A 14,007-nucleotide genomic window follows, 5' to 3' on the forward strand; every position below is an offset into this window, starting at 1 on the left:
TGTGTGTGTGTGTGTGTGTGTGTGTGTGTGTTCAATTTATTTTCATGTTGTAAGGATGTCTTTGCTCTAATACAAATTAATTTTTTATGTATATATTCAGGGTGCGAAGGGCAGTAGTTGAATGGGTAGACGTTGTAAAAAAATCAGACGTGAAAAACGAACTAATGGCGAAAGTTCTTCAGATATCACGTTTCTTACCAGAGTCTATGAAAGTACAGGAGTTTCTTCAAAGATTTAGTACTCATATGAAGCAAGATAACGTATTGTTACAAGAAATGGAAACAATTGTGCAACCAAATGTTACCTGTAAGGAATGCGCTGAAACCATTACTAAGGTTCTCAAAAAATTAGGACAGCCCATTATGACTAATCTGTATTATAATACTATTAAGATGGTGCTCGAAAGAGTAAGCTCAGTCATGATTGATGAAGAAGCAATTCGAGTAAGTCGTCTTTTAAAATCTATCATATATTTCTTTTTATTTATGAAGAAATGTTTAATAACCATATATATGTGCAAATTAGGTTTTGATTGGATATGTCTTAGACTGTTTGAAAGGCGGTAATGTGATAGAAGAAGTTGGTCTTAATCCAAATAATGCCGGGGAAAAAGGATTAAGATTACTAGTGGTAAATCGACAATTCAGTATCCTAAAACTAATTGAATATATACGTTAATATAAATTTTTTACATTTAGAAATTATAATTTTATAATTAAAATTATAAATATGTTATATGTATATATATCCGAAATATTTCAGATGCTCTCATTTGTATTTGGTCCACATTTCCTACATAACGATATCTTGATGCAACTTGTCAATTTGCTGGAATTAGAGGATGAGATGGTAGCACCGTTGGTTTTGTCTATCTTTACGTTTCTGGGAAAATATAAACCTCTATGTGATGTAGCGCCAGACATTATGAATCTTATGATACCGATTTGCAAGAATTTTGCTGAGACGGGAACACCGAAGCAGGCAAAGCAAGCTGTGAGATGTCTATATGTCAACATGACCAATATTCACGATACTATCTTTCCCGAGATCATCGAAAGAATTAAGAACACGCTGACACCGACGTCGGAATATTATCGAACGTCTATAGTCACATTAGGTCACATAGCATATAATTTGCCAGAAAAATATCAAGTACAAATAAAAAATATGGTGTCCAGAAAAGTAAGTGCAATGAAGTTATAATATTAAATTACAGTAGTTTTCTAGTTTATAATGCTTTATTGTATACGATATGATCTTTACTTATGCAGATAGTTAAAGAATTACTAGTGAAGGAAAATAGTGAGCAAAATTCCGAAATTATTGACGGAGATTGGTGCAGAGAGGATCAATTACCCGAAGAGACACGATGCAGATTGGAAGGTTTAAAGTGCATGGCGCGTTGGTTATTAGGATTGAAAACTGACGTACTGTCAGCGCAAAAGACATTCAGAATGTTGAATGCTTTCATGGTGAACAAAGGTGACTTGTTGTCTCAGGGACGCTTGAGTAAAGCTGAAATGAGTTGGTTAAGATTACAAGCTGGTTGCTCAATGTTAAAAATATGCGAACAGAAAGGTGTGGGTGATCAATTCACTGCAGAACAATTTTACAATCTTTCGCAACTCATGGTGGTATGTTCAACATAAATCTGTTTTATGATGTAATAAATGATGAATGATTATGATTTGAAAAATAAATGTTAATCATAATTCATTTCATTGACTTGATACCTAGGATGAAGTTCCTCAAGTCAGAGAAGCTTTTGGTAGTAAACTGCACAAAGGTCTAGGAAGAGGAATTCCAAACAAATGCTTACCCCTGGATTTCATGGGATATTACGCTCTGGCTGGCAAGGAACAAGACAAGAGGTTAAAGTGTGTATTCAAAACGTATATGCAGACAGACATAAATAAAAGGAGAGATTACGTGAAGACTCTTTCAATGGGTACTGTCGAACGGGCTATGGGTAAGAGATTAAATAGTGAACCATAGATATCAAAATAAATTTTGCTAACAGGAACACTACCTCAATGTATACAAGCCAAAATTTTTATAAAAATTTTTATTATTAAAAATTCCAAAGTGAATAACAATACTTATTCCATCGACAATCGTCTCAATGTTAGGAAAAGGTACATCTATGGAAAACACAAAAATTTTAAAAAATTACACATTGATGCATTTCGCAATATAAGTGAATAGTTATTTTTAACATAGATTTACTTGCTGAATACGAATCCACCATTAACAGTGTAATTTTCTCATATTTTTTCGACTTTTATCAGTTTTTTATAAACATTTTCTAATTTTTTTTCTATTAAATATTGATGATTGCCGATGAAATGAGATTAATTTGCAAGCACTTTTAGTAATAAAAGTTTCATCAAAATCGACATGTATATATTGAATAGTGTTTCTTGATAGTAACGTGTTTTGTAGAATCATGATTTGTTGTAATGTTTTTCTCTCCTTGATATTTTGTAATTTTTTCAGATCAACTGCCCCATATTTTGCCGGATTACATGCTAGTTTTTGCGGTACCTATTCTCGCGCATGACCCCGAATTTACAAGTCATGTGATGGTGAGCCAGTTGAAAGTTATTCAACAATGTCTTTGGTTCATCTTGGAACCTCTTATTACAAAGAATGAATATTACTGCTACGGATTTTATAGAAATCTCGTAGAACGCATGAAGAGTCACAAAGATGCATTAAAACCTGAGGACAACGAAATGAATTGCGTAATTATTATAAATCAGATTTAATTTTGTCTAAATAATTATGCATGATTAAATCAATTTTTATTTTTGTCACGTACAGAAATTGTGGGCTGTTTGTGATTTGGCGATGAACGTAATATACACCAAGACTACTAATTTCGATATGAAGGAGTTTCCGAGCGAAACGCGAATTCCTACAATGTATTTTAAACGGACAGATGAAACATTAAATAATCATAATAAAAGTTACTTACCTGCGGAATTACAAGTGAGCATGACAAATCCAAAAGTAAAGGGATCACAAGGATTCCACGTTACACACACGGTTGAGAGACCACAGCGCAAGGCTAAATCCAAACAGCACAAGGAAGTAGGCATTGGACCTAATGAAACAGACGCAAGGGTAAGATAATTTTTTTCAAACAAGTTTTCAATTATTTTTGGATATCCTAATTCATTTAATTTAAATTAAAAACAATTTCTTAACTCTGTATACATGTAAATAATGATAGATATTTCTATTAATTGTATTACGGTAATACATATTAACAAAATAATTACGATAATAAAATATCTCATAAATTTAAATTTTCGAATTTGTATAATTATGATTTCAAGCTGCAAGATGGTGAAATGGAATGTATCGATGCACAGGTAATTTTGGCGTGATCTTAGGATAACGTGTATGCTTTTACTAAAAATTATTTTTCCTAGAAATACTAATAAGATATGTTTGATAAGATGTATTGAGATAATTTTATTTTCAGCCTGCGGAAGCATCAGAGACCAGGATTCAACTGCCTGGTTTAGAAGAAGAGGTAAAATTCTCTTTGGTTGTGATAAATTTGTTAATGCACAACATCTGAATTGATTAATTTTTTTGTTTTAGATCGAGGAACCACCAGCGAAAAGGGCATTAAGGGAATCGGATAAAGTAAATAAATAATTCTCAGTGATCAGATTATACCTGGGGAATATTGGGAAGGGGAAAGACTTAAAGAACATGATGATACGAGAAATAAAGAATCTAAAAGATACTTCACAAATTAGAAAACTGAATATTTTGGTTATGTATAACAATTAATAAACCTAAGTCGTTCGTGTATTCTAGAGTGTAAGATGTTAAGATTATGACAGTAATGTCAGACTTGTAATGCAAAGAGTTCTCCAGACTTGCAACTGAGCAGGAAAGAAAAAAGAAATAGAACGAAAAGTTTATTAATTCTTCGCAAATATATATATATATATATGGATATTCTTAAATATGTTTATTTCGTTGTCAACAAATTAAATATTACATATTTTTCATTTGTTACTTTTATAGTCCATTTTCAATATAGCTTTTCGAGAGATTTAAGTATCAATAAAATTTATCCATGAATTTTTTGGTAACCTTTAATCTTTAGATAACTATGTATTGTGAGAACGGGACTATAAATAATAGAATGCATTAATTTATGATATAACGAAAACATTTCTTGGTCTCTATAAAGTCAAAATGAATTTTTATAACAAATTTTCTGGAAGCAGAACTCTTATTGGTCTGTGACCATTATTCATCTTTGACTTGACATGTTTTTGGTTTAAACAAATAAGTATACATATATCAAACAATATTGTCGACATACTTTATTAATAAAAAAATAAATAAAATAACTTTCTTTCTAAAAAAGAGATATATCCAGATATAGATATTAATTAAATCGTCACTTTCTAAATAACAAAGGAAAATACTATAGTTTTGTTGCATAAACATATTAGATAAGAATTTGTGTGTCTATTGGCTTTGTGATCCAAAGTTGTTGGTTTTTAAGAACAATTATCGCCACACTTTCGTCGCGATTATTATGATTACACATTAAATATGACCTATGTGTAATAATAAAGAAAAAAGAATATTGCGAAAACCTTCAACTTTTGTATTTATAAATAAACATAAAATTAAAATTACACCGATTGCAAAAGATTATTGCGTAATACCTTAATTTATATCAATATATATGCAATTCTTACAACTTAATGTGTATGAAGAGAAGATAAACGCGTTTTAATTTTATTTATTAAATATTTCAAACATAGAAGAGATTTTTCGTATGAATTGTGGGCCTAGGTTTTAAAGATTTAAGTTTTCAAAAAACATAATTATTAAACTTAGACATTCAACTATCTTAAATTTAAACATGGATGAAAAAAATGCGTATGAATTTCTGAATGGTGATGGATGATTGAAATCGTATAAATATTATAGAATAAACATATATCTATTATCTCTTTTCATAGAAATTACAGTACAATGCATCTTGTAACATTGCATAATTCAAATTTATGAGCTATTATTTTTTTTTGTTCTTATTACCAATATTTTTTTTATGCACAGCATCAAGTTTCTCGCTGAATATATGATCGTTTATATTATTCGTCAGTAAATATCACTAAATACATCTGTATTAATTGGCATATGATGCAAATATTTTTCTAAGTACACGACCATTTTTTTGCATAGTACTGCAATTTTTTCATAAATTACGAAAAATATACATAAAAATATACAATCTGATTAAACCAATTAATCAGTGCTATTCATCTGTCGATCTGTGAGACATATGGCGTATTGTAATGGTTCTATAATAAAACAAATCAAGTAAACGTTGCATTTACATTTAATTGTACAATTATGTGTATTACAAAATTAGCGATTTTTAAATTTCTTTTGATTTTTTCCTTTTGTTGCAAATTTACTTTTCTGTTGTGACTTAAATATATTCTGTCTTTTCTTAACATCTTTTTTCTTGTTTGCCCTGAAACAAAAGAAATTATATATCTTATATATTATAGATATTTTTTATAATATAAAAAATAATTTAAAAAATAATTTAAAACATACTCATATCGCATTCTTTTAACACCCTTTTTGCTAGTATCTGTTAAATCAGTGGCAAACGATGATTTTCGTCGTTTCAATGATCCTAAAATAATAGAATTTATTGAATCGACAATTCCTTTCACATATAAATACAAAATTATAATATATAAAGTTATACCTTTTTTAGCATAATCATAATTGGTTTCATTCATAACCGTTCTAATTTTCTTCTGCCTGTTACTTTTTTTAGCTAATCGCGCTTGATAAGCGGCTATTTTTTCTAATTCTTTCTTAGCTCTATCTTCGGCTGTATCCTTTTGAGGTTCGTTTTGTGCTTTCTTCTTTTTTTCTTGTACTATATTAGAAGGATCTTTTTCATGCTTTTTGTTCTTACCAATTTGTTTCTTAGTTAATCGAAGATTGTCTAAAAGTATAAAAATTTAAGTAGTTAACAATGGCATGTTTTATTATTCATTGTCTCTTTTATTAGAATGAAAAGTATTATACATATAAAAACTTAAAGAGTATGTATTAATAAATTACCTTTCTCTTTCTTTCTTTCTTTTTTGGATTGAAACCAACTTCTGTGTTCCTTCCCATCTTCAACTTTGAGTATCTTCTCAATACGATTAGCTTCATTCTCTACTTTAGCTAATTCCTTTTCACTCTTTTCCTCTTGTAAAATTTTTTGCACATCTGGTTCCAAAGATTCTAATTTCTTATTATATTTTTCTATTATGTCAGACGGTATTATCCTATTTTTGACTGGATTTTTCGCTTGTTTGATAATTTTTTTTACCAAAGTACGTTCCTGTTCTCCTGCTAACGATACAGAAACACCTCCACGCCCTGCTCTCGCAGTTCTCCCTACCCTAAAAATTATGAAAATAGTGTTTTTGTTATTACACAATATATAAACAATGTTAGAAATTTTCTTTCATACCTGTGTATGTAATGTTGAAGAGTTGCAGGCATCACGAAATTAATCACGGTTTTTACACCACTTATATCTAAACCTCTTGCAGCAACATCAGTTGCTAACAAAATATCAATTTCCTCATCTTTAAATTTTCGAAGATTTTCCAAACGTTGTGGTTGTGTAAGATTACCATGAAGTTCTCCAACCTTATTGAATACAAGAAAAAGAGATAAATTAGTGTTATACTCTTCATTAAGTTCTGATTCTTTTTAAACTTTATTATATTCTAATTATAATGATTTACTTACTTTTATACCTAATAATCCTAATAAAATATGTAATCTATGAGCTTGTTTTTTCGTTTGTAGAAAAACCATAGTATGATCGTGGAAAGTTCGGCAAACTAGTGCTGCTAGAACTGCTTCACGATCTCCCTCTCTTTCTTTACGTATGCTAAAATAATATTTGTTCAATAAATAATAATGTAATAGAATTTATTAAGAAATAACTGCGGGTATGTTAAGTTAGCACCCCAACTATAGTACTCAGGAGTTCTGATTAGAGTTCCCACTTCCTTTTGACGAGATGAAGAGTTCCCTATAGTTAACAAAAAGAGTTCCGCTCAATAAACATTTTTTTTTACATATTTTAAAAATGGGGTGCTAACTTTTTATCGAATTTCAAGGTGAATAGTTCTGAGCGGCTTAATAGCTTCAATTTGCGATTGCCTAGAATTCCTGATATGTAAAAAAAATTTTCGAATATTAAAAAAAAATTAAAAATTTTTGAAAAATTAATTTTTACATACGATAGTTCTGATGATAATTTCTGCTTCTTTTTGACGATACGAAGAGTTCTCTATTTTTAATGACATATGCGCTTAATAATCATTTTTTAATAATTTTTTAAAAATGGGGTGCTAACTTTTTAACGAAATTCAAGGTCGCATAGTTCTGATCAGCTTAACAGAAGTATTTTGTGAATACCTAGAGTTCTTGATACATAAAAAACATTTTTATACAGTTTTAAAAAAATAGAGGAAATCTTTGAAAATTTTTTTGAGAGTATCAAGTAATTCTGAGTAGCGTTTCTTATAGTACTCGACGAGTTCTATCGAAAACTGTAAGGTGAAAAAGCGATTAGACCAACGGTTTGCAAGATACAGCGACATTTGTCAGAAGATCAACAATTTTTAGAATATATCTCGAAAACTATTGGTCCAATCGCTTTGAGCCCTCATACTTTTCGAAAGAACTCGCCGAAAACTGTCCAGAACTCCGAACAGAACTACTCGATACTCCCAAAAAATTTTCCGACGTGGGACTTGGAAAAAATTTTTGATCAAAAATTTTTTGGGAGTACCGAGTAGTTCTGTTCGGAGTTCTGGACAGTTCTCGACGACTTCTGTCGAAAAGTATCAGGGCTTAAAGCGATTGGACTAACGGTTTCTGAGATATACTTATTTAAAAATTGTATGATCTTACATTTAACAAATGTCGCTGTATCTTACAAACCGTTGGTCCAATCGCTTTTTCACCTGACAGTTTTCGATAGAACTCGTCGAGAACTATAAGAAACGCTACTCAGAACTACTCGGTACTCTCAAAAAATTTTCCGATATGGGACATACAAAAAAATTTGAAGTCAAAATTTTTTGGGAGTACCGAGTAGTTCTGATCGGAGTTCTGGGCAGTTCTCAGCGAGTTCTGTCGAAAAGTATGAGGGCTCAAAACGATTGGACCAACGGTTTCCGAGATATACTCACTTAAAAAATTGTTGATCTGACAAATGTCGCTGTATCTTGCAAACCGTTGATCCAATCGCTTTTCCACCTTGCAGTTTTCGATAGAACTCGTCAAGTACTATAAGAAACGCTACTCAGAACTACTCGGTACTCTCAAAAAATTTTTCAAAGATTTCTACTATTTTTTTAAAACTTTATTATTCTTCAAAAATGTTTTTTATGTATTAAGAACTCTAGGTATTCACAAAATACTTCTGTTAAGCTGATCAGAACTATGCGACCTTGAATTTCGTTAAAAAGTTAGCACCCCATTTTTAAAAAATTATTAAAAAATGATTATTAAGCGCATATGTCATTAAAAATCATAGAGAACTCTTCGTATCGTCAAAAAGAAGCAGGAATTATCATCAGAACTATTGTATCTAAAAATTAATTTTTCAAAAATTTTTAATTTTTTTTTAATATTCGAAAATTTTTTTTACATATCAGGAACTCTAGGCAATCGCAAATTGAAGCTATTAAGCCGCTCAGAACTATTCCACCTTGAAATTCGATAAAAAGTTAGCACCTCATTTTTAAAATATGTAAAAAAAATGTTTATTGAGCGGAACTCTTGTTGTTAACTATAGGGAACTCTTCATCTCGTCAAAAGGAAGTGGGAACTCTAATCAGAACTCCTGAGTACTATAGTTGGGGTGCTAACTTAACATACCCAATAACTGCAAACAGTTTACTTACCGAATAAATTCTTGACGTAGATTGAAAGCTACATCTTGATTGCTATCCACAAATATTTTAATAGGTTTGTCAAGAGATATCGCAGCTAAATCTTCGACTTCCTCAGTCATGGTAGCAGAAAAGAGAATAGTCTGTTTGGTCCTTGAGCATTGCTTTACAATATATTTCATTTGTTCAGCAAAATATTCATCTAACATCCTTAAAAAATCATAGTTCATAATCATAGTATATAATGCATATTCATTATAATATCATATAATTCATACAAATTTACAATTATCTATATCAATCTTAATTAAAGGTTATTAAGAATTCATATTTTTGCTTTGAACGTTTACCAAGGTTATGAAATATTACTGCGATAACGAACAAAAAAGTATTATATTAAATTATAATCTTCCAAATAAGAATTTTACATTCATCATCAAGACAAAGAAATCTATATTATAAGTAGTCAGTCAAGGACACAAAAACACAGAGAATCGAATACACTAATATATATTACGACCGTTATAATTTAAATATTTAAACATTGAAAATGATCTGATCGAAGTCAAAACGTTTGTTTAATTATTAATATGTATTCATCGTTGTTAAATTAAACGAATTTATTAGTTTCGTAGCCCTCCTTCTGTATCATTATTTAACTTTTATCTTTTTAGTTAGACACTACCTAACTCTGTATTATAAAAATATATTTATACATTACCTATCAGCTTCATCCAAAATTAATACTTCTATACTATCCAAGGAAAAGGTAGGTGCATTTCTTAAATGATCAATTAATCGTCCAGGAGTTGCTATTACAATATCAGGATTTTTTCTCAATACGCCTTCCTGTATTCATGTAAAAAAAAAAATATGAAGAATGTTACTTGTTTTTGTTTGATAATTTACATAAAAGAAATTTATAAAAGATATAATATTCACCTGGACTTTTACATCCAACCCACCAACAGACAAACCAACCTCTATTGTTGTAAACTGAGTTAATTGTTTTGTTACTTGATAAACTTGCACTCCCAATTCTCTAGTAGGCACGAGTACGAGAACACGCGAAATAGAAGGACCGTCCAATGGTCTATACAATAATCTTTCCAAAGTGGGAAGCATATAAGCCGCAGTCTTCCCTGTACCCGTTGCTGCACAACCACAAATATCACGACCCATTAAAGCTGCAGGAATAGTAGCAGCTTGTATGGGAGTTGGTTGTACAAAATTCATTGTCGTTATAGCCTAGAAGTTTGTAAAGTCAATCAGTAATTATATACTACTACAGTTTTGATAGATTATTTTATTATATATTTAATGATAATTTTATATATATATTTTAACTTTCCACCGGTAATATTAAACTTTAAACAGGTGACTTTTTTAATTGTACAATAAATTCTGATAGACAAATGAAAAACCAATATAAAATCTGCACTAAAGTTTGGAGACCCAGGCTGCAAAGGGCGAAAATTTCGCATTGCTGTAATAGAGAATTAATTACTACTTTATTAAATAATTAATAATATTGTATACCTTCAATAAAGGTCTTGACAAATTCATTTGATAAAATGTAGTATATGTTTGAGAATCTGTATGTTCCTCAAAATCGATAACCTTGTTCTTTTCTTTCATATTTTTCATTTTGCTTTTCTTTTCCTTAGTCTTAAAGATATCTATAATCAATCAATCTATAATTATCAATATCTATAACTATCAATAAGAAAAATAAGTATTTATATATTACTTTTAAAATAATAATATAAATATAAATAAAATATAATGTAATCAATTTGTAATATACCTTGTAATAGATGTAATATATGCAAATGCAAATACATTAAAATCATAATTTCTATTTCTTTGTTTTGGTTATATAATAGAAACAAAATGAATTATATTTACCTTTTTTAAGCTCATCCTCGGATAGAGAAATTACATCATCATCCTGAACAGTTTCTAGTTCAATTTTAATAGGATCGTCCTCTGTTCCAGCCTAGTGATTATAATAGCAAATTCTTGTTCATAACTTCACAATTTTAACAATAAAAATTTTAAGTACAATTTATTACATACTTATAATTTACAAATAATATAAACAATGTGATACATACCTGTTCATATTCTTTCCTGGCTTTTTTTATTTTATCATCTAATTTTGTGCTCGGTTTGCGTTTAATATATTTGCTCAGGTCATTCCAAGGATCCAGATTGTGCTCAGCAGAAGTGAATTGGAAACCCTTGTCAAAATCTTTGTTCTCTTTTTTTTTCTGCTTTCGTGGTTGAAACTGACAAACAGTTCAGAATTGAGGAAAAAACATATAATGAATTTGGTCACTTGTATTACATTAAATTAGTGCAAACTAAAAGCTACACTAATCTAAAGTAACGCAAGTGACTGAATTCGCTAACAAAAAATATGAAAAGAAGCATTTTATGAAATAAAAATGTTTTTAATAAAAATAGTTTGCATTGTTTTAATATAAGCTTTTGTTTCTGCTTACGTCGTCTTCCTCATCCGAATTCTCCGAATAATTCGGCACCTCCTGATCATCCTCAATCGTTCTTATTAAATCGCAGTTACTCGTCATTTCTTATTGATATACGGATTGATACACGGAATGACGGAATACGGATAACACGTGGACACACATATGAATTATATCGTGTGAAAACAGCGTTTTCCATGATTGCCAACTTGTACTTCTATTTCATGATTGGCAACATTGTACATTTTAGACTGCTGCTTTGTTTATATTGCGGAAATTGGCGGGAAGAGAGGCTGTCGCTGTCGCTGCCTCTTGGAAAATGACTGCTGTCATATGTGTGTCTGTGTAACGTATTATCAGTTTCCTACGTGCATGATAAACATTTTGTCGACATGGGTATTCTAGGCTTGTCAAAGTTAATAGCAGACGTAGCTCCGGAAGCTATCAAAGAACGAGAATTAAAGCATTATTTTGGTAAGTTATTGCCTGCTTACGTTTAACTTTATGCTTTTAACCATGAATTACAATCCACAAATCTTACACATCTCAGATGAAATTTTATAATCTGTCAATCTTCGTGATCAATTATCAATTCTGTTATATTATTAACATTTAATCGGAATTATGGAATTATTTTTGCCTGCAGGTCGCAAGATTGCTATTGATGCATCTATGTGTTTGTATCAGTTCCTTATAGCTGTCCGTAGTGAAGGAGCGCAGCTTACTACTGTAGATGGTGAAACAACCAGGTACATTTTTCTTAATTGCACAACAATCTTTTATTATTATATAAATAATGTCAAATTTTTATATCACAAAAAATTACCTCAAAAAGGCAGCTAACAAAAGATTATTGACTGTGTAAACTTTGTAGCCATTTAATGGGTACGTTTTATCGTACCATACGCATGGTAGAACAGGGGATAAAGCCTGTATATGTATTTGATGGAAAACCACCCAATCTGAAAAGTGGAGAATTAGCTAAAAGAGCTGAAAGAAGGGATGAGGCACAGAAACTCCTGCAGGCTGCCGAAGAAGATGGTAATGACAAATTATATTTTATTATTACTGTAGTAATACTTGAAAAATGATTTATTATGGAGTTCACAACAAATTTCTCTATAGCACATATCTTTTATTAAAGGAAATGTGGAAGCTATTGACAAATTTAATAGGAGATTGGTTAAAGTTACGAAAACTCATGCTGATGAAGCTAAAGAATTGCTTCATTTAATGGGTATACCTTATGTTGATGTAAGTATTTGTGTGAAATTATGTGGTTTCTTTTTTTATTTATTTCTACAATAAATGTTTTCTATGCAGGCTCCTTGCGAGGCTGAAGCACAGTGTGCCGCTTTAGTGAAAGCCGGTAAAGTTTTTGCCACTGCTACGGAGGATATGGATGCGCTCACTTTTGGATGCAATGTGCTACTTCGACGTTTAACCTTTAGCGAAGCCAGGAAGTTGCCAGTACAGGAGATTCATTTTGATAAAGTTCTTGCAGGCTTAGAACTAAATCATAATGAAGTATGCATTTGAATTGTTTTTATTTAATAATTGATTTATTAATTATTCTGAAGTAACATTATTTGATAAGTAATATTATTTACAGTTTATTGATCTCTGTATTATGTTGGGTTGCGATTATACAAATAGTATCAAAGGGGTTGGTCCAAAAAGGGCAATAGAGTTAATAAAAAATCATAGGTCTCTTGAAAAAATTATCGAAAACATAGATATCAAGAAATATCCTATTCCGGAAGATTGGAATTACAAAGAGGCAAGATTATTGTTTCAAGAACCAGAAGTGTCGAATTCAGATGACATCCAGGTAACTTTTTGCATTGAATTATATTTTTATCTGCGTAACTTACATGTATTAAATATTCTTTTATTTTGTAAGTTAAAATGGTCCGAACCCGATGAAGAGGGATTGGTGAAATTTTTGTGTGGTGACAAGCAGTTTAACGAGGAACGTGTTAGAAACGGAGCCAAAAAACTTCACAAGGCTCGAAACACGTCTACGCAAGGCCGATTGGATTCATTTTTCAAAGTTTTACCGAATTCAACTCCGACTCCAAAGCGAAAGGTGAGATAGCTTTCGAACAAATTATTTTAATATTATTTTATTACTTAATATATTAAGAGATTAAATAAGATTTTCTTTACATTTATAGGCAGAAGAAAAAAAACTTCCGGCTAAAAAAGCAAAGGCAGGTAACAGCAAATTTCGCGGTAAAGCAAAGTGAGAGTAATTTTGTAAATTTGATAAGAACGTATAGCAATGCTAATAGTGTACTTTTGTATAAAACGCTATCTCGATACAGTTGATACACGTGTCGCGTATTTATAAATTACTACACTGCATTTTCAACTGGCAAACATGATATGATTTTTTTTCTATTTATTTCATAAAATATACAATATTTGTACAATATATATTTTTATAAATTTCTCATCATAGTGAGCGTTTTAACATATTTCACAGCATATTTTTATAAAAATTTTCAAACATTGTTATATTATTTAAATTCATGCAT

At 30.3% G+C, this 14,007-nt stretch overlaps 3 protein-coding genes across 3 annotated transcripts in view; 2 read left to right on the plus strand and 1 right to left on the minus strand.

The window, feature by feature from the left end:
* Positions 1-3,904, plus strand: part of pds5 (cohesin associated factor B pds5) — an 8,683-nt gene extending 4,779 nt beyond the window's left edge. Inside the window, exons 8-17 of the mRNA XM_018551615.1 lie at positions 101-443; positions 526-630; positions 763-1,182; positions 1,272-1,634; positions 1,738-1,969; positions 2,497-2,744; positions 2,824-3,126; positions 3,342-3,377; positions 3,491-3,541; positions 3,613-3,904. Coding sequence (XP_018407117.1) covers positions 101-443; positions 526-630; positions 763-1,182; positions 1,272-1,634; positions 1,738-1,969; positions 2,497-2,744; positions 2,824-3,126; positions 3,342-3,377; positions 3,491-3,541; positions 3,613-3,669 — 2,158 coding nt within the window. The 3' untranslated portion in view covers positions 3,670-3,904. The remainder of the gene's footprint in view (positions 1-100; positions 444-525; positions 631-762; positions 1,183-1,271; positions 1,635-1,737; positions 1,970-2,496; positions 2,745-2,823; positions 3,127-3,341; positions 3,378-3,490; positions 3,542-3,612) is intronic.
* A 1,523-nt stretch (positions 3,905-5,427) lies between these two features.
* On the minus strand, positions 5,428-11,633 carry Rs1 (Dead-box helicase Rs1; the record flags this gene model as incomplete). Its single annotated transcript, XM_018551626.1, has 13 exons — positions 11,483-11,633; positions 11,093-11,266; positions 10,884-10,974; positions 10,515-10,654; positions 9,918-10,223; positions 9,697-9,824; positions 8,988-9,185; positions 6,814-6,958; positions 6,530-6,711; positions 6,130-6,458; positions 5,765-6,010; positions 5,608-5,689; positions 5,428-5,521 (listed from the first exon to the last, which is right to left on the minus strand). Coding segments are annotated over exons 1-13 (2,202 nt in total), but the record flags the coding sequence as incomplete, so codon positions are not given.
* A 226-nt stretch (positions 11,634-11,859) lies between these two features.
* On the plus strand, positions 11,860-13,844 carry Fen1 (Flap structure-specific endonuclease 1). The gene is made up of 8 exons (XM_018551636.1): positions 11,860-11,941; positions 12,114-12,216; positions 12,342-12,508; positions 12,612-12,721; positions 12,791-12,994; positions 13,080-13,298; positions 13,371-13,556; positions 13,645-13,844. Exons 1-8 carry the CDS (start codon positions 11,860-11,862, stop codon positions 13,714-13,716), a joined length of 1,143 nt encoding a protein of 380 aa, XP_018407138.1. The 3' UTR covers positions 13,717-13,844.
* The last annotated feature ends 163 nt before the right edge of the window (positions 13,845-14,007 follow it).

This window comes from Cyphomyrmex costatus, unplaced genomic scaffold (genome assembly GCF_001594065.2).
Source record: "Cyphomyrmex costatus isolate MS0001 unplaced genomic scaffold, Ccosl1.0 scaffold142, whole genome shotgun sequence".
NCBI classification, from domain to species: Eukaryota; Metazoa; Arthropoda; class Insecta; order Hymenoptera; family Formicidae; genus Cyphomyrmex; species Cyphomyrmex costatus.

Bases quoted from the DNA above. Each gene is read 5' to 3' on its own strand.
- Fen1 (XM_018551636.1), top strand. From the start codon at position 11,860: ATGGGTATTCTAGGCTTGTCAAAGTTAATAGCAGACGTAGCTCCGGAA. The intron at 12,217-12,341 runs GTACATTTTTCT...TAAACTTTGTAG, and splicing joins GTAGATGGTGAAACAACCAG to CCATTTAATGGGTACGTTTT. The intron at 12,995-13,079 runs GTATGCATTTGA...TATTATTTACAG, and splicing joins TAGAACTAAATCATAATGAA to TTTATTGATCTCTGTATTAT.